This window comes from Phalacrocorax carbo, chromosome 6 (assembly GCF_963921805.1).
Source record: "Phalacrocorax carbo chromosome 6, bPhaCar2.1, whole genome shotgun sequence".
NCBI classification, from domain to species: Eukaryota; Metazoa; Chordata; class Aves; order Suliformes; family Phalacrocoracidae; genus Phalacrocorax; species Phalacrocorax carbo.
The window spans coordinates 55,702,663-55,727,193 of record NC_087518.1 but is presented as its reverse complement, the minus strand read 5'-3'; the positions used below and the strand labels follow the sequence as shown (position 1 = coordinate 55,727,193).

General features: G+C 44.0%; 1 protein-coding gene across 1 annotated transcript; it reads left to right on the top strand.

The window, feature by feature from the left end:
- Window positions 1–24,449, top strand: LOC104052456 (vitellogenin-2-like). Its single transcript, XM_064455417.1, has 35 exons — window positions 1–67; window positions 417–437; window positions 622–773; window positions 3,094–3,345; window positions 3,495–3,656; window positions 3,811–3,959; window positions 4,371–4,521; window positions 4,629–4,786; window positions 4,869–5,034; window positions 5,536–5,661; window positions 6,691–6,909; window positions 7,322–7,539; window positions 7,657–7,754; window positions 8,180–8,304; window positions 8,929–9,030; window positions 9,628–9,747; window positions 9,840–10,029; window positions 10,366–10,459; window positions 11,225–11,410; window positions 11,586–11,730; window positions 12,519–12,747; window positions 12,836–13,011; window positions 13,266–13,610; window positions 13,973–14,020; window positions 14,181–14,267; window positions 15,800–16,012; window positions 16,111–16,253; window positions 18,133–18,271; window positions 18,974–19,109; window positions 20,253–20,439; window positions 21,734–21,825; window positions 22,298–22,395; window positions 22,481–22,640; window positions 23,775–23,936; window positions 24,109–24,449. The coding sequence occupies exons 1-35, from the start codon at window positions 28–30 to the stop codon at window positions 24,222–24,224; spliced, it is 5,205 nt and encodes a 1,734-aa protein (XP_064311487.1). The 5' UTR covers window positions 1–27; the 3' UTR covers window positions 24,225–24,449.
- Window positions 24,450–24,531: the final 82 nt, after the last annotated feature.

Sequence of the window (24,531 nt, the reverse complement as noted above, 5' to 3'; positions counted from 1 at the left end):
CCCCTGCACTCTTCAGTTGCTTTTAGCATGAAGGGACTCATCCTGGCCCTGGCGTTTGCCCTCGTGGGTAAGTTGAAGCTTTACCAGTACTGCTGAGCAGTGATGGCCACGGCAGTCCTGAGCAAACTGCGGCTCCTCAGGGCCTTTCAGGGATATTTACAGCTTAATTTGCTGAAGCCCTTTTATGACTATTAGATTTCTGTGCCTAAGCTTAGCAGCAGGGGAAAAGCAGAGCAAACAGTGGCTAGTGAGTGGGGCTGGCGCAGGCTCGGTGTCCCAGGGGTTTGGGGTGCACCCCGTGAGCCCATTACCAGTTGTTTGCCAACCATTAGCACACTAAGTAAATGAATAATAAATGTAAAGTGTCCACAGAGACGGGGAGTTTCTCACACATCCTTCTCTTTCCTCCCACACAGGGGGTCAGAAGCAGGACCTCGGTAAGTGCGCTCCCTCCACCAGCGTGTGGCTCCCACGCTGCTCTCCCTTATGGCTGTGCCTTGCCCACCGCTTGCACCGATTTTTGGGGCAGTAACAGCCTCACGCTTCTTCGCTGGGATGGTTCTTGCAAGTAACATCGCAACAGTCATAGGAGGTGTTTCTATTATTATGTTTTTTTAACAGAGCCTGTTTTTCATTCTGGCAAGACCTACCTCTATGGCTACGAGAGCTTCATCCTGCACGGGCTGCCCAGCAGAGGCCTGGCGATGGCGGGGGTGAAGTTGACCTGCAAGCTGGAGATCAGCCATGTATCTCGCAGCGACCACCTTCTCCAGGTAAATCTCCCCAGGCATGGAGACCCACCTGCCCCCACCCCCACCCCCCTCTAATCACATGGCTACAGACATTCGGTTCATGCTTCCATGTTGGTAAAATAAATGACAGTGATGCAAAGCTCACACAAAAGCTTAGGGACCTTCCTGGTGCTGAGATGACCCTGTAAGCCCAACATCAGACCAAGTGGCTTTGCTCAAGCAGTGGTGACTTCCCCAGCACGGGCAAAGGTGCAGCAGGGATGCTGAGCTTTGCATACCCCCAAGCCGTGCTGGGGGAGAGCCGAGGGCACCGCTGGAGAGTCTGCAGCTGCAGTCAAACTGCTTTGGGTTATAGGTAGTGACCTAGAGACAGGCTTGCTTGCAGCCCGCACCTCTGCGGAAGAGAGCCAGAGCTGCTCCAGCTCTGCTGCCATCAGTACCTGAGCCCCCTTGACTAAAGCGCCCTCAGGTTCATCTCCATGCAGAAACAGAGCAGGCAGCTGCTTTAAAGGAATGGCCTTATGACAGTTTTACTAAGGCAACACTAATCTAGAGTATGAAAACGATAATTCAACCTGATCCACAGCCTGAGAAAAGCTCTGCACTAGAATTTGGGTATGACAAATTCCTGTCCATCTCCACTGTCTTCCTTTTGCCCCTGGTTTCGGCACTGGTGAGGCCGCACCTTGAATACTGGGTTCAGTTTTAGGCAGCTCAGTACAAGAAGGACCTTGAGGTGCTGTAGCATGTCCAGAAAAGGGCAATGAAACTGGGGAAGGGTCTGGAGAACAAGTCCTAAGAGGAGCAGCTGAGGGAGCTGGGGGTGTTCAGTCTGGAGAAGAGGAGGCTGAGGGGAGACCTTATCGCTCTCTACAACTACCTGAAAGGAGGTTGTAGCGAGGTGGGGGCTGGTCTCTTCTCCCAAGTAACAAGCAATAGGACAAGAGGAAATGGCTTCAAGCTGTGTCAGGGGAGGTTTAGATTGGATATTAGGAGAAATGTCTTTACTGCAAGAGTGGTCAGGCATTGGAACAGGCTGCCCAGAGGTGGTGGAGTCACCATCCCTGGGGGTGTTCAAAAGACATGTAGAGGTGGCACTTCAGCTCATGGTTTAGGAGGCCTGGGGGTGTTGGGTTGATGGTTGGACTTGATGATCCTAGAGGTCTTTTCCAACCTTAATGATTCAATGATTCTATGATTTTGATATTCTTCACAGAGGCATTAATTCAAATGTGACGAATTCTAATGGTAATGCTTGTGCTTGGCATAATGATATCAGATCTGGAAGCACTGTTACTCATCAAAAAGATTAAACTAAACAGCTTAGAATACTGGCATAGAATGAAAAACCACAAAAAAGGGATCTAGACGACACCACATGGGGAGAAAGCCATAAGAGGCTACTTAGCATTCGTCCTAGGAGTTTATTCAGTCTGTAATCCTGAGCACATATTATTGAAACAGCGTGAAGGAATACCTGTTATCAAACTTTACACACTGCTGCAATTGCAGACTCTGTGCAACCTCGCTAGAGTTGCTATAACCAGCAATTGCAGGCAACACTCCTAAGTAGGATTTAATTTGAGGAAAAAATGACAAGAGGCAAGCCACCCTTGCAGCATTGATTATAAATGCCTCAAATGAAACAGAGCACTAACACCACACCGTTTCCCTCTATGCAGGAACATTTACTTTTACGTACGACGGTGGGAGGTGTGCGTGTATGTGTATGCAGACACACATTTCCCACTAGGTAGCAGTCAAGGACTTGTGTGCAAGCTTTACAGCTTGATAAGCTCAAAATTATGAAAACTGCTTCCAAAGAAAGAGGCGTCAGCTCCTGCTGGGCCATCTCCTGTGCGAGGTCCTACGGTCATCTCTGCTTCCCTGTCAGCTCTGCCGAGGCTTTGGCGCTCTGCGACGTGCTGGACCCAGGGCAGCTGCCAAAATAGTCCCCATTTGTTTAGGCAGGCAGCTTGAGCTATGGCTTGGCTGCCTTGCAGACTGAAGGGAGATCTCACTGGACATCTGAGCGAGTATCCTTTCCATACAGGTTGCTGGCAGCCAGTGTTTCGCTCACCCAGCAACTTTCAGCAGACTTGCTGGAAGTTTTGAATGCTGCTTGCATGATCTTATTTTTCTGGCAGAAATCCTTCATGGAAATTGCATTTTCAAGGCTGCTTCCAAGGCCCAGCACAAGAGTCTGAGGAGGAAAAGGTTTCCTGCAGAGTCAGACAAGTGGCTTGTGTCCAGCCATGGACTGGAAGTGCCCAGTTCCCCTGTTATTGCACTGCTTCAAATTGAATGAACAGAATTAATGTTTTCCTAATATTTTTCACAGATTCAATCACCAAAGCTGGAGGAATACAATGGCTTCTGGCCATCGGACCCCTTCACTCCATCTTCGAAGCTTACAGAGACCATCGCTGCATGTTTCAGCCAAGCCTTTAAGTTTGAATACACTGAGGGAAGGGTTGGAAGTATTTTTGCCCCCAAGGACTGTCCCATCCTATGCACTAACCTAGTGAGAGGGATTTTGAACATGATTCAGATAACCATCAAAAAGTCACAAAATGTGTACGAACTACAGGAGGTTTGTTTTCTCCTTTCTGGCTTTACTTTTATTCTCATTTTACTGTTACATAGTAACTTGTCTGTACATAAACTTCCCCGGCAATTTTCTTTGACCTATCTATTGCTGCTTCAAGTGGAAAGCTCACTGTGTTTAATCAACACTCACAGGCTGGGATTGAAGGCATCTGCCAAACCAGATACATTATCCAGGATGACAGCAAGAATAACCGTGCCACCATTTCCAAAAGCAAGGACCTGACGGACTGCCAGGAGAAAGCGGTGAAGAATACAGGAATGGCGTACATCCGCCCCTGCCCCACCTGCCCCCTGGTACGAGCAGCGTGGAGCCCTGCTGCCACGCTCGGGCATACGCCACTGCCAAACACTCATGCACTGCCCTGATGCTAGTAGGGAGTTTGGCCCGTCTGTCCTCAATTACCTCCTGCCTGTTCGTGTTTGTGAGCGGGTCTCTTTGCACTTCTAGAAAGTCAGGAACATTAAGGGCACGGTGATATTCACTTACAAGATGAAGTATGATGACGGTGGGGCCTTGATGATGTCTGCTACATCCGAGCAGGTGTACCAGATCTCTCCCTTCAATGAACCCAACGGGGCAGCAGTCGTGGAGGCAAGGTAGGCGCCATGCATATCCTTAGCAGAGCTGTGCCTAAGACATATTTAGCGTTGATTTGTGAGTTAACAAGAAGCATCTGGCCTGTGGGATGCGAAGGGCCAAGGCACTGTACGTCCCTCGGGATGCCCAGGCAGGTCCTGTGTCCTGCTGTTTGGGGATTTTGCTAGGCCACCTGCAACATATGTCCAACCTCTCAGAGACTTTGGCAAACTCTAATGAAAGCTCTCACTGGTCCTATGACATTTCTAGATAATCCTGAGCAATGCATAAACTGAGAAGTGCATGATCCATTGGTGGTCAATGCAGCGGTCCTGCTGGGCACCCCTCAGTCTGCTCCAACCGCTGTATGTGTTCTGTATGCACACGATGCAGTTAAGGGCTACTGATGCATTTCCTTCTCTCCCTTGAAGACAAGAACTGTCTTTGGTCGACATTAAAAGGACTCCCATCAGTGCACGAAAAATTCAGTTGCAAAACCAGGGGAGTCTTCCTTATCATTTCTCAGGAGAGCTACTCCAGATGCCAATTCCTCTAATAAGGATTAAAAATCCAGATTTACAGGTATTAAAGTCTTATTTGTCATACTCTTTCATTATCTATAAGGTTAACGGGTCATCACATAATTATTTTAAACATGGATCTTCCAACTGCCTGTTTTTTTCCCATAGTTAACAGAAACACTGTGGCAATTAGTTCAGAGTAATGAGGAAGGAGCCACTAAAGAAGCTTCAGCCAAGTTCTTACAAATAGTCCAGCTTTTTCGTATAGTAACCCTTGATCAGATTGAGTCTTTGTGGGTGCAGTTTGCCAACGACCTTCCCTACAGGTAACTGTACTGCCTTCAGCCAGGCTTTCCGGTCAGAGGCATACTGGGCGATGGGGATAACGAATTGTTCCCTCCCTGGCAGGCACTGGTTCCTAAGCGCCATCTGTGCTGCTGGAGCTACTGACACATTCAAATTCCTGAAGCAAAAAATTCATGATGAGAAGCTGAACATCTGGGAAGCAGCTGCGACTCTCCCTCTCGCCTTCCATTTCGTTACACCCAACAAGCAAACCCTAGAAGTTGCCTCAGTGAGTACAGCTCAATCTTTGTCCTATTTGTCTCTCGCTCCTTTTTAAACGGGAATCTACAGGATTGAAAGTGAAAGATGCAACGTATTTCCTTCTAAATAGTAAAATGCAAGGTATTAACAAAAATGGGGAATGCTTTAGAAAATGTTTCCAAACACCTGTTGCCAAATTTTTTTTAATGGCTTTGATATTCGATGTTAAAACCCACAAATCCTAAGAAAATTGCTACTGATTTCTTTTTGCCAAAATATTTTTTTTTTTTTAAAATAGAAACTCAAGACCATAATGTCATGTAACCAGAATCTAAAGTGCATACAGTATAACTGGAGTGAGTCTATTTGCTTTTATTGTAGCTGAATGGCTAGCATTTGATTTAACTTCCGGAAATATTTAGGAAAAATCCAAAGCAATTTTTTCTATTTATTTCTCAAATGTAATTTTCACTAAATAGCAGCTCCAATGACTAGAAACATTACAGACTGCTACTTCTTTCTTCTGCAGGCTTTTCTGACCTGTCCCCAAATCCAGAAAGTACCAATGCATCGAATAATTGTTTACCTGGGATATGGTAGCATGGTAAACAAATACTGTGCTCAGATGTCACTTTGTCCAAATGAACTTCTTCAGGTAGGTGACTCTCATTTCTTATTCATAAGAGGTGAAGAAATCTTATAAATGCCTCTAATTTAGCTCTCACAATGCTGGCAATTAGGTAACTCACTGTTTACATGCCTCACTCTTAGCTGTGATTGCCTGCAAAATTGCAAAGACACAATGAAACACTGAGGTGATGCCTTTGAAAAATCTGGTCTTAACAGTTCAGAATTTCAAATATAAGTGGTAGAAGCCCGTGGGGATAATGGATTCTGTAAATGAGCTGAAACTGAGTTTAGGTATGACAAATTTAGGATTAAAGCCAAAAAAAATATTATTATTCTCTCTACTTTGACATTAGGTAGAGTGTACTTAAAAAATCTATTAAAAAAGGCACTAAGGTGTGAATATAAGCAAAGCTCTTCATATGTCATAGGTTAGGGCTTCCAAAGAGGCCCTACTACATAATTGCATATCGCTGTCAGAAATATCCAGGACATTGGCCTCGGACTATGTCGCTCTGGCTCCTTACTCAGAAGGACCACAGCACTGAAATGGCCTGCTGGTGTCTGACATGGGTTTAAATCTTCTGAAAAAGAGTGAAACAAAGCCAAGCCTTCTCAGAACTGTTTAAGTAAACTTGCCATCTCTATAGGAAGTGAAAAATACGCAAGTGTAATCCCGCAGCTGTGCAGAGCCTGGCAGGGCTGGTGGAGGTGCCCCGGGCAACAGCTGAACCCGGCGTCAGATTGGGGCTGCTCTTGACCTTGCAACAGACTCTCTGGTGCAGGCGTCCACCTAGGATTATCTCCGACGCTCAGGCTCAGGCACGATTTTAAAATCAATTACAACACTGTGTAAGGAGAAAACCAAGGTTGCTCGTATGTTCCATGTTTGGCATCCTAATAATGATGGTGAGATTTTTCCTGGTAGAAAAATCTGAACAGCTTTACTCAGGGCTCTGCACCAGTAGCTGTTTTGCTCACTATGGCAATGAATATTTTTAGGCATTATTACAAGATCGTTACGTGATAAGATTAACACAGTCTGCTCTGTTTTCAGCCACTCCACGACCTTGCTACTGAAGCCACCAGCAAAGGTGATGAGAAAGACATGGCCTTGGCCCTGAAAGCCATCGGCAACGCAGGAGAGCCGGCCAGTATTAAACGCATCCTGAAGTTTTTGCCAACATTTTCCCCGGCTGCAGCTTCATTACCAAACAGGATTCATGCTGACGCCGTGCTGGCCTTGAGGAAAATTGCCAGAAAAGACCCTGCAAAAGTAATCGAAATTATTATTTAAACAAATATCTTAGAGGGTATGATTTGGGTTGACTTAGTGATTCAGGAATAATAAAGCCGTCAGGTACCGTTAGCTACTCTGGGCAGATTTCTCAGTTACTGGTCTTCCTCTTGCCCACACCACAAATTGCCGACATCACCCTGTCCTGGCTGATATCCTGGGAAAGGTCGCTTTAGTCGCTGTAACACTGGGCCCACTACCCATGGCTGTTTCTTCCCGCCCTGTTCACTGTGCACCCAGCATTATCTTCATTTGCAGTGACAGGTCCCACGCTCAAGTCTCTGTTCAGGGTTTTGTCCTCCATTCACTGCAGATCACACGGGCACAGTTTAGGAACCACTTCTCACCGAGAAGTTACGAGGTACTCACAGGTTGTGTCTTCCTCCTCTAGGTAAGGGAGATCTCCCTCCAGGTCTTTATGGACAACACACTTGCTCCTAACGTCCGAATGGTGGCTTGTGTTGTCCTCTTCGAAACCAAGCCTGCTCTTCCGACTGTAACAGCTATGGCCAGCTCGCTGCTGACGGAGCCCAGCTTACAAGTAGCCAGTTTCACATACTCACACATTAAGGCTTTGGCAGTCGGCAGGATCCCACAGCTTTATAATCTGTAAGTAGAGGAAGAAGTACATTTTTTAGTAGCAAATGGTGGTTTTATTCTTGCAGTTTTCTAAGAATTTGGTCACAGTCGACTATCTTCATATGACTTTAACTCTTTATTACTCAGATCTTCTGCTTGCAACATTGCCATTAAACTACTGAGCCCCAGACTCGACAGGCTGAGCTACCGTTACAGCAAGGTCATTCATGTCGGTGGTTATTCCTGTGAGTACCAGCTGCCCTGTTCCCTGCTTCAGCGTACGTAGCCAAATGCCTCTATTGTGTTCCATCATTTTCATCCAAAATTGAGTCACAGACTGTGAGTTTAGAGCGCTCTTGAAATACAAAAAGCACAAAAGCCTCCTAACATGCAAAATCCCCTGAGGGTGTTCTACTACCCTCTGGGTATCTGCTGGGGAAAGCGGTGCCTGCACATGGATTTAGGCCTCCTTCTTCAGTCGCTGTGATTGTGTTGACTCTGCCCTAGAACAAAGTTCTCCTCTTGAAGTTGCAAACTTGAGGACCTGTCGGACTGAATCCTGGCAGAACCCTTTGTGATCTACTGCAGCATGTACCTGAGGCGGCTTACATGCATCAGAAACCTTGGAGACTCTAACCAAAACCTCTGCTGTTTTTTATTCCTGTGACAGCTGAGTATCAGGCTGGTGCCATTTGGAGGATCTATCTAATGAACAGTCCCAGCACCATGTATCCATCCAATATAATCACCAAAGTAAGAGGATATTATGCAAATACCGCCACAGATATTATCGAGGCAAGTATTTCATTAAAACAGCCAGCTACATGCAAGCCAGCTACAGATAGTATTACTTGTTAAGTCATTTGGACTGTGATGCAGTGGTTAACTCCAGCTCTGGCTGTGAGGGTGGATGGGGAAGAGAAAGTTTAGATGATTATTTTACTTAGCCTTCTTTTATTTGGGCTTCTTGACACATCTATTCATCAATGAACACATTCAGTATAGGCATTAAAATTTGGAGAGCGGAGGAAAGCTTACACAGCAGAACATTCATCTGCCTACCTAAAGTCACAGCATCTAGGGCATTTTGCATAAGTACAGGGAAACAGCATCTGAAATTAAATTTCAGCCAGCAGTGCAGCCAGGGCAGCACAAAGCTCCATGTAACAGCATGCAGGCATTTACTCAGCATCTTGGGCAAGCTTTGTAGCCTGGGCTGAGCTCTGCGCTGCCCTAAAATTATCCCTGTTGACTAATTCAAAGCTGGCTCAGCATCTGCCAGGTAGATGTAGCCTTCTAAGTGCAATGGCTTAATGAAGCATGTATTTAGAGCAGCTTCGGCGAGTGTAAAAGTAGGTACAAAGGTCTTCCTGGGCTCTCTTGTACTTAGGCCGTGACACCTGACTCTGTTTCCTACAGGTGGCTCTCCGGTCACAAAGCCTAACCAAGCTTATCAGGAAGCAGAATATTCCCTTTGCTGAGTATGATACATACAAGACTCTGAAAGAACTCGGTAAAACGGTATGTCTCTACGCACCCTTCTGATCTGTTTGCAACACACAGTTCCCAGCAGCGCCGGGGTTGCCTCACCCACCCACCGAGCCGTCCCTTTGATGTTTCAGTGAAAAAGGAGCCAGTCACCCTGTTTGGTCACAGAAAGATGTACTTACATTGTATTTATGCTGTCAACAGATACCACTTTTTCACTCAACATGTGTCAGCCCTTAATGTACAGTACAAATGATGATGATGCTGGAAGCCAAAATTCATGTGTTTTAAAGTGTATGTTAGAACACAGTAAGTGGCTGCTTTTCTCTTTTCAAATGATTCTGGAATAAGATTTTTGTCCGTGAGTCCTTGGGTGTCACTCACTACTTGCAGCAGCAGAAATTGCCAAGTTCTTACCTCATCCTCATGTGGAAAACTCCCACTGAAGTCAGTTGTGCAACATAAGAAAGGTCACATTGGTTCAGACCTGTAAGATGCCCATTAGTTTTTGGCTAAGGAACCACGGTTAGCATCCTTCAGATGGGATCTACTCTTTGCTAATACGTTCCTGTATTTGAGGTAACATTATCTGCTGCCTGCCTTTCTCCCCATCTTTCCTTAATACTGCAGCTTCTGGGATGGAAAGAACTGCCTCCCGAAGACCCTCTGGTGTCTGCTTACATCAAAGTATTGGGCCAAGAGATCGCCTTTGTTGACATTGATAAAGATGCCATTCAGCAAACTATGACGGTACGGACAAGGCTGTTGTCTTTTTTGTCTGCGATGCCGAGTTAACTTCCCTTCCCTGTCTCTTACCTACTTACCTATTTCTCTGTTTTCAGAGTCTAACTGGATCATCAAACTGGCAGCCAGTGGTGAAAAAAGTGGTGGAAGAGGTCCAGCGAGGCATTTCAGGCCGATGGACCCTGCCAGCGATGGTGACCGAGTTGCGGCACATTGTCCCCACGGTGGTCGGCATGCCGCTGGAGCTCAGTCTGTGCAGCGTTGCGCTGACCCAGGCTGCGGCCAATGGTGAGCCTGGGACGCCAACCTGAGCCGTTTCCCCACAAAAATTGTGGGTCCAAACCCTCTGCTGAGCTGAAATCCCTCTGTGACCTTGAAAAATACTCCTGCAATGTGGAAACACTAGTGTTCAGCTACCTCCCAAGGGTCTGAGAAGTAATTAGCATGTTTCACCTGGGACATATTTGTCTAACTGGTTTGGAGTAGCAATCTTTAAATAATCACGTAAAGTATTTAAAAATGTAAAAGCACTGCCCATGTGTTACCTACTATGCTTATTGAAGACATTGTACCTCTAGCATTTATTGTTCCTCTGCTCATGTAATTCCTGTCTGTCTTTTGCAGTGGACATACAGATGTCACCACCATTATCTGACAATTTTAGACCTTCACAGTTGTTGGAAACCAACATGGATATTCATGCTGACATCAAGCCAAAGTAAAAATGACACATATTCTCACACACATACACAGAAGCATTTATATTTAGATTTGAAATAGATATGTGATGGCATGTTGTTATATAGGGGGTCTTACTTGCCCCAGGTTTGGGACGGCTCTGCTAGTCCAGGGCGGTGAAGTTGTGAGAAAGCAAACACAGTCACCCGATGCTTTATGACCCTGCAAACGTAGCAATGTGCCCTGTATCCCACAGGATGCTGCGCTGTTCTGCCTTTGCTAAAAATGCTCACTTTTGTACCTGTTCAGTGACTAAAGATACTCAGCTGTGAAGATATATTTGCTGATGTATGAACAGGTTTTTAGAAGTTCAACATAGAATCGCATCACCACCAGGCACAAGCTGGGGTATTTGAGGAGGTAAAGGGAAATGCTTCTGGATCCACAGAAGCAAATCCAACAGTGCAAATATTGATAATAGTAACAATTAACATAATAATAGTGATAATAATAATAAACAGTTAGACACAATTGGAAGCTAGTAGAGATTCTGGCAATAGCCTGTCCTCAAGCAATGACAAAGAAGTGAGAGGGTCCATGTTAGCTTTGTTTATCAGATAAATCCCTTCACCTTTTCCAGGGGCACTTCAGCTTTTTTTAATCGTGTTTTATGACACATCTCTTTATCCATCAGCAGTGGCTTTTAGAATAAAAAGAACTTTGTGAAAATGCAATTTTGCATTTCAAAGTTAAATATGTGCATATTAATCTGTAATTATGCATGTTTTTATTTCCACTCTTTCAGGGCATATTTTCACATGATTGCAACGATGGGGATTAATACACAATACTTTCAAAGTGGTCTTGAGTATCATGCAGAGTTCAGTGCCAACACTACAACGAAATTTGATGCCAGTATAAATATGAAAGAGAAAAATCTGAAGATTGAAACCCCTCCCTGCCATCAGGAGGTTGAGCTCACAGCTGTGAGGTACAGAAGAGCTTGTTGCGTTTCGCTTGCTATGTGTTATCATGAGCATACAACTCTCGGTTAGTGTCTGCCACACCTTGGCAGCCACATAAAGGTTAGTATCGTGCTTTTTTGCACCAGCAAAGACAGGTAAGCAAAATCAGAAGATGTTGTGTGCCGTTTATCACCTCCACAGGAGTGAGGTTTATGCTATTTCAAGGAACATGGAAGAAGTAGATTCTGAAAAGAAATCCCAGCTTCTCCCCAAAGGAGAAGTACCAAGTACCTCCGACCAGCCACTTCAGCCGTCAGAAAGATCTTCAAAACCTGGCAGCTGGAAGGTAAGGAGGCCTCTCACCATCTGTATTGCAGACAGGTAGAAATCAGACAGCTCCTCAGAGGGGCTGAGCACACCAAACAGAGCAGCTGGGTAACCAGATCGCAGACACAGAAACTGAGATTCAACAGGGGCCTGACATATCTCAAACCAAGCCTAATGTAAGTCCCAGTGGGTTCAAGACATGACCACTCACAGTCTGCTCACTCTCATCATCTCATGCGCGTAGGGTTGCTTTCACAGCATGTCTTCCTATTTCTTTACACACATGGGGGTGTGTGTGTGGAATTCATATCCTTTGTACAATATCCCTTTTTTTCCAAGCCAGAGCAATGTGGAAAAGATGGCTCTTGGGCAGGATGTACATTTCTCTTCCCAAATGCTGAGGAAATCCCTGCAGTGGAGTGCAGAATCCCATTCTCTTGTGTGCTCTTCAGCTTCTGAGGCTGGCGTGGGAAGGCTAGGCTGACTTGCAACAGAAGGGCTAGTAGCCCAAAACTGATGCAGAGAAATAGCCCCTCCAAAGAGCCCTGCAGGTTCTCCTTGGGAAAGTTTGGTTGTGAAACACTGCCTGGGGGGGAGGCTGGGCAGGAGAGCTGTTCTCTTCACAGACCACTTTGGAGGAAACCCCACTGCTTCCAGTGCTTGGATCTCTAATTTTAAGCAGTGCTTCCTTACTTAGGCAGGACTGTCATTGTTCTCTTCATTAATAGGAGGAAAGATTTTAGGAGCTGTGAATTTTTTTTTTTTTCTGGAAAATATCTTTATTTGCCATATTTTTCTTTAATGCAGCAAACCAATATTCCTAGTGTGATATCCAAAGGATACCAGCAAGGTTCAGAAGAGGTGCATCACCACAGTGTAGGAGAAAGATTTTACGCACGCAACTTCTGTAGAAAATTTGAGAGTTTGGGATGTTCTGCTTGTCTCAGCCTGAAGTCACAAAATTCTGCTTTCCTAAGAAATACCTATCTGCACAAATTAGTTGGAGAATTTGAAGCCAAAATAGTTTTGAAGCCAGGTACAGTCATGTCAACAAGCTTTTCTGTCAATCTCTGTGGATGCTGGTCAAGCAGCACAACCCTGGAATGTAACTATCTTGACTTTAGTTCACACAGATGTGGATATTGACAAAATACAGCTGGAGATTCAGGCAGGATCCAAAGCAGCTTCCAAAATAATTGGTGTAGCAAGCTCAGGGTCTAAGGAACAGGACGAGACATCTCTCTTTGAGGACATTCAAGATAAACTGAAGAAGATTCTAGGCATTGAAAATGTGTTCACGGTAAGAGACTTTGAGCACTGGAGAGGGAAATATAATAAATGAAGCCAAGGGTTTCCAGTGTGGAACACTGGCATGGGGAAGCAAGGATTTCTGCTGGGGGAATGGGTCTAGGTGAGTTCTGGTGCAGCTTCTGCAGTGCGCCGGGCCAGGAAGTTGTATTTCCTTGAAAGCCTGTGGTGAGCAGCTTGTCTGACACCCAGAGGAATGTTACAGAATAAGCTATAAATCAATAACGCTTTGAACTGTTTTTGGAGGTCGCAAATAAAACACGGCACCGTAAGAGACGTGTTCACAGAACACAAGAGACTCCAGTTACAGACCTCTGGGCTGAGACGAGGGCAACCGCCCTCTCCAGTTCATCCTCCTCTTCCACTGCTGCCTCTGCTGATGGTAAAGAGCCTGGCCATGAACACAAGAAAGATGAAATAAGGCAATCTGGGAAGAAGCGTGGCAGCAGCAGCAGCGGCAGAAGCAGCAGCAGCAGCAGAAGCAGCAGCAGCAGCAGTGTCAGCTCTGCTAGCAGTAAAATCTGCAGCAGCAGCGAAGACCACTCTGGAGACAGGCACTGCAGTAGGAACAGTGAATATTCCAACCAACAGGTAATTCACCCAGGCTGGGCCTTTTCATACTTCTTGTAGCGAATGTTTTTGTACATCAGGAAATTGTGCCAATAGAGCATGGAGCAAAGGAAGCAAAAACAGACTGCTGAGGGTGGCTATTTTCTGCAGGATGGACAAGGTAACCACCTAGAAGAGCTTTTTCCCTTTTTGAACCTCTCTGGTTCTCTGAAGTATTTCAGTTCAGAAATTTCTCATTTCAGAAGATTTCAGTTTAAATATTTAAAAAGTTTAATCTTGTTTTGCCTTTTTTCCATACCCAATACTGAACTTTTTAATACATTTCTCAAAAGTTAGTTCATTGTCTTCTCTCAGATCTTCTTACATACTATCTATTTTCACAGGCAAATCTACCTGTTTACCAGTTTTGGTTCAAGCCAGCAGATGAACAGGTACATTTACTGCTTATACTGTGAGCAGGGCCTACAACTGCTCTCACTAGCTTTGCTGCAATTAGTGCTTAGTTCTCTGAAATAGAACTATGAGAAATTAATTCTGCAGCAACTTCCAATGGTAAACAACTTGCTTCAAGGTGATTATTTGTTTTTACAGGACCCAGGAAGGAAAGTCCTGAATGGCAGCATCAGCTCCTCCTCTTCTTCAGCTAGTGGTGAAGGCATCTCTAGAGCCATGTCTCATGTGAGTGTCTTAATCTCCAAGAAATAAAAACATTTCTTTTGCATTTCCAGTTATTGTATGTTTATAACAGAATAGGAAAAATACACTGATTTAGCATATTAGATAATATATACAAAGAAAATAAACTGTTTCCTATTTTATAAAGGTGACTACCTTGGATAGCCATTGAATTTTTTTTTAATATTCACTTAATACAGGCTACATTTTAAAATGAAACTGGAATGTGTTGCTGTATATGTTGAAATCTGTGTTATTCAGTAAACAATTCACTATAAAAATGAGAACACTTTTGAAGTGCTGACCTGCTTGATCAGAAACTGGTTTCAGGTGCATTGTTTATTGCATAGCTCTCTGTAAAAGTTCAGGACTTGACTCTGCCACTCTTCTGTTCATCAAGTCTTCACTGCCAGGTACTTCTGTGTTAGCAGGACCATACAAGGCCTTTGAAAAGACCTAGATTTTGCAGTAATGCTCCAATTTAAGAGCAGTCCAGGTGGTTATTCATCAATGGCTGCATGCTACATAGTTAATGTTACCTGGGCCTTCTGCAAGAATTATTGTAAGAACTGATGGAATCGGGATGAGATTTCATCACATATTTCAGACAATGGCCTACAGGCCTACAAAACAGTAACCCTTACTTTGCTGAGGCACCCCCTCTGCACTAGCAGCTCCCAGTTGCTTGTGCAAGTAGCTTGCAGAAAAAAGGCAACCAAATCTACTTTCTCCCCCACCCATTTCCACGTAACGTAAATTCACCTCTTGTCCATCTTTTCACCACATTACTAATTTTTGGAACTCTTTCCAGTCCCCCCCAGTGCTCTGACCACATACCCCTTCTTCCTCGGCCAGAGCCTTGCTCTTTCCCAACTTCCCCCTACGCCCTCACCAGCTCTGTCTCGTCTAATCCTTCTGTGGGTCTCCATCACAGGGGAGACCCGCTGCCCCACAGCTCATCCCGCCTGCAGCTCTCCCCTGGCCAGGTGGGGACTCCTGCCCCACAGCTCAGGTAGGGCAGCCGCAGCCGGAGCGGCACAAGGCTCCGACTTCGAACGGCGCCACATGCTGCTCCTCATGCAAGTACCACGCTTTGGACTGCACTGAACAACTCTGTCAACACAGATTATCATGTTTTTAAACAGGTGGTTAAACAAATCTTATCAAAAAGATTATTAGCCAGACTACAGGCCAGTAAGAGAGCAGTGCTGAGCTGGGTAATACTGCCTCTGTATACGGCAGGGTCCTAGTCCATACTGCCTGTTCTTACACTGAAATCACGTTACAAAAAGATTCCCAACACTACAGTTTTACTTACATATGTCGCGACAGCTCTCCCTTGAAAGACTGTGGTAAAACCACATATGAGCTGAATAGTTTGAGCGACGATGTCTGATGCTTTCCCATACTTCACATAAACATACTTTTTGAATGAAACCATTCCTTTGCAAATACTTTTTATTTGCGTTTTCAGTATAGTAATTTTAATGCTTTGTTTATGTCTTTGGTCTCTATTTCCTCTCTACTGACTTAAGCCTAAATTCCTGGGAGACAGCAAGACACCAATACTGGCTGCAGTCCTTCGCGCCATCCACAGAAACAAGCAGCCGACAGGATTACAGCTTGTACTGTACGCTGATACACAACCCACGAGATCCAGGATACAGGTGTTTGTTTCAAGCATCACAGGACCGAGTAGATGGAAACTCTGTGCTGATGCTTCAGTAACAAATTCCCATAAAGTATCAGTAAGTTTAAAATAACGAGCAGCTGAATTGTAATGGAAATATAATGATCTTACTACGTTTTATACATATATACACATATATATATTCTCCTCTACTAGGGTTCTCTTAAATGGGGTGAAGATTGCCAGGACTACCAGATTGCTATTCAGATTGCAACAGGTCAACTTGCTGCTTATCCAGCTATGCAGATGAAGCTGGAGTGGCCAAAAGTACCTTCAGTAGTCCGAACAACTTCAAGATGGTGAGATTTTACTTTAGTTTTTGAAAAATTCACCTGTGTCAATGCTCCAGATAATTACAGACCCAGTTCTGCAATTTCTGAGCTGGAAAAATTCCCCTTAGTCAGTATGACATTATAAAATCACATTACATGTGTCTGGTTTTTCTGTGTATTCATTCCCACAAAGCACAGTGCATTTTAGTTTGCAGGAAAACCGCTTGAGACAAAGGGGATGATGGGATTCACCTCATCTATTGTAGATTTTTAATTTCAAGTGCCTGAATTAGGAAAATGGTCTCCTGATTCTTCCTAATTGAAGGAGGCTCAGAGCAGAAACCTAGCCTTGTTTCTCACCTTGAGCACGGGGTTCAGTTTTGGGCGCCACAGGACATTAAGGGTATAAAGGTACTGGAGAGTGTCCAGAGGAGGGCCATGAAGTTGGTGAAGGGTTTAGAGGGGAAATTGTTCGAGGAGCAGCTAAAGTCACTTGGTTTGTTCAGCCTGGAGCAGAGGAGGCCGAGGGCAGCCCTCTGGCGCTCTGCAGCTCCCTCCCAAGGGGAGGAGGAGGGGCAGGCACTGATCTCTCCTCTCTGGTGACCAACGCCAGGACCCGAGGGAATGGCAGGGAGATGTGCCAGGGGAGGGTTAGGTTGGGTATTAGGAAAAGTTTCTTCCCCCAGAGGGTGGTGGAGCCCTGGAACAGGCTCCCCAGGGAGGCATCACGGCACCAGCCTGGCGATATTCAGGAAGCACTTGGCCAACGCCCTCAGAGACACGGTGTGAATTTGGGGCTGTCCTGTGCAGGGACAGGAGTTGGACTCGATGATCCTTGTGGGTCCCTTCCAGCTCAGGGCATTCTATGGTTCTGTGATTCTCTGAATGAGTGTGTCTCTTACTGGCTGCACAAGGAGAGTAATTTCCTAACGCAGGCACCTTACCTCTGGCTTCTGAAGAAGGTGATACAAATACTTCTCATACGGCTTACTGCACCCTAAATAGAAAATGTTGTGTGACGCTTAGTGTAAGAAAACTGTAACTGCTGGATTCCGTTCACATACGTGCCTACCCATATACAGATAGTATATATTGTATTTGTTCATTCCTTGTATCCATACATTGCTTTGTTCACAATAACATATAGATCCATATCAAAGCCTAATCTTTTTTCATAGTGCTACCAAAATAGCTCTGTACAGACAACTCAATTACCTAAACACGCACGCAACACAAGCTTTCACATTAAAGGCATACAGGTGATTTGGTTAACAAATGTCTACTGAAGAGGATATTTTTTTAATATTAAATGAAATTACCTGAAGTGCTGTTATCTGCCTTTATTAGAGGGGATGAAATCATCCAATTGACTGTCCTGGAGCAAAGCCACAGAGTTCAGCTTTTTTCTGCTCTGAGACTATGGCTTTTATTAAAGGAATATTGTGTCTGTTTCTCTGTCTGAGTCCCAAGCCTGTAAGGGAACCCAGTCATAGAGATCCCTCTGTCAACTCACTGATGGTGTTAGTGGGAAAAGGATCCTTGCTAAAAGTGACCACTGCAGGAATGACACATTAATATGAGGTCATCTATTTTTTTAGCATGTTAGTATTTTAGTTTTTATGTAATCAGTGCCTATTTTTAACTCTGAATGTGTTTAAAACAGGTTGGCTATACTTTTCTTCTCATATCGCTCTGCCACCCAGCCTCTTGAAGACCATGTCACCCATTAACAGCTAAAACCTGCCTGCCCCTCCTCCCATACACAACACCATGTATTACCAAACCCTGACATAAAACATGTCTAACACAGAAGGCGTATTGCTTTATGGCGGTATTTTAGTCTGAACAAATAATAACCGATTTTTTAAAAAGACAGATTGTTTTAATCACTTTCTTCCTTTTCCAGGTTCTACGGATTTCTTCCAGGAGCTGCATATGTGCTTGGGTATTCCCAAAGGCAACAGCGTGGCCCCTCTCACCAGGCAACCTTGGTTATGGCTCTGACATCTCCAAGAACCTGCAATGTGGTCCTCAAGCTAGCTGAGGTAACTATTTCCACTATCTTTCATCCTGAGGCATTCAGTACTTATGAAATTGAAGGTTAATAGCTTTTTTAACCCACTGATGTTTTTTAAAATTTGTTAAACGATAAAGAAGCTCCCATCACAAGGACATTATATTCACGGAGTTGGTGCCATCATGAAAATATCTTACAACAATGTAGCATGCAAACACATGAAATAAGAAACAGGTTACAAAACAACCATCGTGACTGACAGCATATTAACAATAACTTATTAAAAAGACCACTCCTTCCCAAATCTTCAGGAGGATGATAGGTTTTCCTGTGTCTTGGAAAAGCTAATAAAACCAGACTGTAAAGAAGCATGACGGCCAAATAGCAGCTCTCAATGTATAGGCAGGGAGAGGGTGTGCATCTGGGGTAAGCAAAGTGTTCAGAGTGTGAGAAAATGTGATGTAAAACTCCTCAAAATGCTGCAAATTGTTGAATATCAAACTTTATTTATAGCACTGCTATTCCATAGGTTGCAGATGTGTCAAACTGTAGAGGCATTTTATGCTGTAGACAGAGGGCTTGATGATTTTTTTTAGCTCTGACCTAAATCTAGATTCTAGTTTAGATTTCAGTCAGTACAGTCTTCTTTGAACATTATAGGAAAATGCTGTCTCCTCTCTACATTGTATTTTGCATTTCCGTTCATGTTTGTTTTCTGACTGACTTTCAGCTCACAATTTACGACACAGCCATCAGGCTTCCCGTGCCATTCCCTTCAAGTCCAGGTACACCGATTTCAACACTACCATCCTCTGACTGGAACGTCTTTTCCCAAGCAACACTTTCAATCATTGAAAACCTTAAAGGTCAGCAATTAACTACCTGCACAAGCATTGACTGACTTTGCAGATTTTGTAAATATTATTTATGCTTTGACATAAGCTGAAATTCTTTTACATTCACATAAAAAATGAGTTGGACGTCAGATAGAAATAAACCCGTCTGCATAAAAATCTGTGAGGCTGCAAGGACGTAAAGAAAAGGAATCTTGTATTAGTAAGATTAAACGTTCAGTTCCATGCCAAACAGTGATTCCAAATGCATCCACTCCCAAATGCACCCATCTCAGCTTCACTGCAGAGGTGGCTTGTGAAGAAAAAAACATTACAAAATTTATGAGAGGGATACCTACCCGACCTCAGATTTCAGGTGCTCTGCTTGATTAGTTAGTGCTGTTACGTAGAAGCTAAAACAGCTTCAAAAGTACACCCATTAATTTCACCTCCTGCATTTGATTTTTGAAGGGATTATTGTTTCATTAATGATGTATTAAGAGCTAATCATGTTATACTTACTTAGGGTAAATTTTACATGGTAAAGCTTTATGTAATTCTGGGCTAAGGAGTCACATTTTGCTTGAGCTCAGTGGGCTAATATCATACCTATGCACATTTCTTTGGTAAACAGCAAAACTAGTCTGTATTAAAATTGCTGTAAAATAACTTTTAGTCAGAGCTGGTAGGATTTCCAACAAAATACCATTACGGTGAAAAAGGGAGAACTTTACTCTAGTGTAGCTTTTTGTCCTCCCCATCTTCTAACTATTTCTAATCTGGGTTATGACTCAATAAAGGTAGCAGCATTTTAGTGAATTCCCTCTAGTGCTAATGATATGTGAATTGTTATCAACATATGAGAAATTCTTTTGACTACAATAAAGTTAGAAAAGCCAAAAGGCCAGAAACAGAGAGTTGCACCAGTGCTGGCTGTGAGCAGAACTTATCTCACACGGCAACTGAATCACCAGTGTGTTGCGTTGCTGTCTGGGGACTGACAAAATTTTGCTTCCCTATTACAACAAAACCAATATTTCATCTGAAGGAATCGCTTTGTTTTCACGTGTGAATAGGTAAAACCAGAAAATAGTCTCTTTTTAAAATTACAAATCTAAAATAGAATAACCGTCTCATATAAAGTATAAAAATCTTGGGTTTTGATTTTTTTTTCAGCTCGTTGTTCAGTTTTTGAAAATACAATCACAACCTTCAATGGAGTTGAATTTAACTATTCAATGCCTGTAAATTGCTACCACATCTTGGTGCAGGACTGTAGTCCAGAACTGAAATTCCTGGTGATGATGAAAAGACTCGAAGAGTCTGCTGACTTTACAGCCATAAATGTCAGACTCGCCAGCCAGTAAGTAACTGCAAACTTCATGACAAATAGATGTTATAAATGTGAAGACCAGATTTTGAGGGCAAACTGGTGCTAGCATAAATCTCCTGCAACAATTACTGATGTCAGTGGAAAGATTTCTGAGTGTGTCACTGGGATTTGAGACTTGGTCTTCCAAAAGTGCTTCTGAAATATAGCTGATGTTCACAGTAAACTCAAGTCCTTACTGCCCCAAATTCTTCATTTGTTAGCATTTAACTATCCCATTTCAGGTCTTATTAATTAGGTAGACACAAAAACTATAAATCCAAACGGGACTATCATAATAATTTAGTCTAGCCTCCTACACTAAGCTAATAATTAGAACCAAATAACACCCACAGTCATCTCAGCAGAGATGCTGAGAAGTGGACATAGCTAAAATGGGAATTACCTATCCCAGATTAGATGTGCTTTCTTAGGTCATCCCTTAGTTGGTGCATAATATTCTAATCTATCTGAAATTAACTTGAGACACACTTTGTTTCATCATGGAGCAATCACCTCTGCCATCACAGGTTCTTCTTTAAAAGTATAGTCTGATACTCTAAATTGTATGGGATTATGCATACCAAAATCATTGTGGGGTGTATTCTTCAAAGCGCATAAATAGGCTTTGATCTGTAAGGTTTCATTACAAGTAATTATTTATTTCTGAAAATTGTGTGCTTAACTGTGCCATAATGTCAGAGAAACAGGGAGAAACTAGATTCCGTGCACCGGCTTTGTGGAAGAACCGAAAGATGCTTGCTTTATAGATTGTATCTTTTGTGATAAAGATATTCCTCGCTACTGTATCATTGCCGATCGTTTCGTACAACTGTATGGATGTGCTTTTGATGTGCTTGAGCCTCGTATTTCTTCATTAGAGCAAACACTGCTCTGAAGAAAATACTACAATACACAGGCTATTCAGGCTGTAAGAGGACTGCTCTAGGGAATCCAATCTCCCTTTGAAATGTAAAGCACCTTCAATTTACGCGAATGCAATAGCAATTACCTTGTTCCTCAGCAAGGGTCCCTGTAGCCTGGTGTCTTCCTGCCTGGACCGTGGCCACAAGCAGATGCTCAGAGATGAGTAAAGCCAGGGGAAGGTGTATTGTGAGCACTCCTCCTGGCACACTTCCCTGGGCTCTAAATCTTCCTCCCAAAGGGTACCAGGTGATTCATGCCAGAATGATATGAACATCCTGCAGTGTTGGCTCTACCAGGGCTAGAAATGGTGAGCTGAGCAGGGCAAAGGAGAAGCAATTGTTTATACTTATTTCCTTTAAAGTGAGGTTGAAATGTATGTTTCCAATGGACCCATCCAGTTGAAGATTAATGGTGTTCAAGCCCGAACAGATGTTCCATACACATCTAATTCTGGTAAGAGACTCATCTTTGTACTTCATTTAATCTTTTCTGATCTCTTGAAGAAGGAGGGGATGTGATCCTGCAGATGTCTCTCAAGATAAACATTGCCCTAATTTGAGAAACCATTACGTGATTTTAACATACCTTCATGCTAGTTTTCATAGGAGGTGGCAAGAAAGATGAGCAAAGAGATGCTGCTCCTGTATCTTTGTATAAACCAAATAAGGCAGGGCTGCGGTACCTTGTGCTGATCAGAGACCCACAGAAGAAGCATCTAGATGCCCCCTGGCCACAGCCACCCTTGTCACAGGGCTTCACCTTGTTCCAAGGCAGGGAGCAGTACGGTCTTTCTCATTTACCCCATCTCTATCAAGATATATTAGAGCCTGCCTTAAGACCCCAGGAATGTAACAAGTTGTTCAGGTTGGATCCTAAAACAATAACTTCCTTTTAAAACAAATCCCTTTTTGCTTTTTTGCTACAGATGCAAGCATGCTGATCACCAGCGAAAAGGAAGGCCTGTCACTAAAAGCCCCAGATTACGGCATAGATGAGCTATATTATGATGGGCATAGACTTGAGGTTTTTTTATTACTATTATTATTTTTAGTGGTTTTATTTTTAGAAGAAAAACTTCTAAGTGTATCTTTTCTTTATTTCCACAAAGATTCAGGTTGCTTTCTGGATGGCTGGAAAAACATGTGGTATTTGTGGAAAATATGATGCTGAGAAGAACAGGGAATATCAGATGCCCAGTGGATATTTAGCTAAAGATGCAGTGAGTTTTGGTCAGTCCTGGATAATCTCTGAAGACCCCTGTGCTGGAGGTACTCAGATTCTAACATACATTAATGTCATTGCCTTTGACTAATTAATTAATCACATGAATAGATGATTTATATTAATTGTAGCACAATCATCTTCTTTTTCACTATTTTTGTGATTAGTGGCCAGAGATGAAAAAAAACCTGGTTTTCCTTGAGGTTGGTAGTTCACTGCAAGTTCTGGTTTTGTTGCATTTTTATATCAACTTCTTACGCGCTATGTAGTTACCTGAAGTTTGTGAATTCCAGATAAAATTACAAACTTAAAACTCCCTAAAATGATTAGTATAGAAAGTAGGCAGTTTGACTGTTGACAGAAGACATTTCATGTCATTCTCAGTAGTTTCATTCTTTACTTACGTTCTGTTATTTGCAGGCTTTTAGTTTCCCAGAAAAAAAAAAAAAAACAACAAAAACCACCAAAACCCTAAATGAAATCTAGCCCTGGCTGTCAAACCGGAGGGTATTTGAGGTGCAAAATACCTACTTTAATTTCCTCAGGCCGAAGATGGACTTAATCTGAAACCTTCAGCCTGGGAATGATTGTTCTTACCAATCCAGGTCCTGTATAAAAACAACAACATGGATGTATTTATAACATTAACGTGCACTGCATTTTGGGTGGAACCCAACCCTCCAGGCACATGGTGCCATGTTTTTGGAGTATATTCTTAGATCAAGCTCCCCTGGGGGGACCGGTCCAAAAAAGCCTGGGTCACGGAGGCTTAAGCACTAAGGTACTCAGCCATGGCAAGGCAGGTGTGATGCCAAGCACAGTGCAGAACTGGATATACAGATGTCGAGGAGCCGCTACTGCCCCAAAATGAAGTGCTGTCATAGTCCGGGTAAAATTGAGTGTCAGTTGATCCAGGCATGCATCTTTCTGGATTTGGACACCTGTGTCCTACCTAGATCCTATTTGGCAAGCCTCCCTCCGTGGGACCGTGCCCCACGTGCCTGATTTTCTCACAGCCTAAACTATGACAGAAAATCGACTCACTTCAGTTGGATTAGTCTGATGTAGCTTATGTCACTTGATTCATCCATTGGGTTTAGCTGTTGCTAATCCTACCAAGTAAGTCCAAAAAGTTATTTATATAACTCTGCAGGTGCTTTAATAGAATTAATGTTTTATAGCTTGTAAGCTGCAGCGCAAATTTGTCAAAATTCAGAAGCCAGTTGTGTTTGAGAAGGCGGCAGCAAAGTGCTTCTCCGTGGAGCCAGTTCTACGCTGCGTAGAGGGCTGTTCAGCATCCAGGACTGTTCCCATCTCCGTGGGCTTCCACTGCGTACCAGCTGGTGAGTCTGCAGAACGGGTGCTTGCGCACAACACAACCAGTATGTCCGACCGTGATTCTGTGGAAAGCCATGAGGTTGACTGAATGAACACGTGAGTACGTCGACGTGTAAAAACATTGGCGTAAAAGCAGGACCCTCGCGCAAGCTCTTTTTCCTCTTTTCTCATTTACAGACTCCAGCCTCAACCTGGAAGGACAGATGAGGCTAGACCAGAAGTCGGAGGACGTTGTGAGCACGGTCTCTGCTCATACGGCGTGTTCCTGCCAACAACAGCCGTGCCCGGCGTGACGCCCCGTTCCCCAGGCTCCGCTCGGTCCTGGGCGTCAGCGGCAGCCCCGGCGGCCTGTGACCCCCACCACGGCGCGTTGGACAGGGCGGACAGGCCCCCGTACCCCCCGGGGCATCGTTCATCTCTAGTTATTCTGAGAGCCTGACAATAATTCTGGGCACCCTTGGCCCGGTTCGATGTTTTAATAAACAGCTGCTGTGTAAAAGCGGTCAAAGATGGTTTCTCTCTGACCAAGCGGCCCCCTGGCCGCGGGCGGCCCCGGGGCCTGCGCGGGGCACGGACACTCCGCCGCCTCCCGGGCGGGCT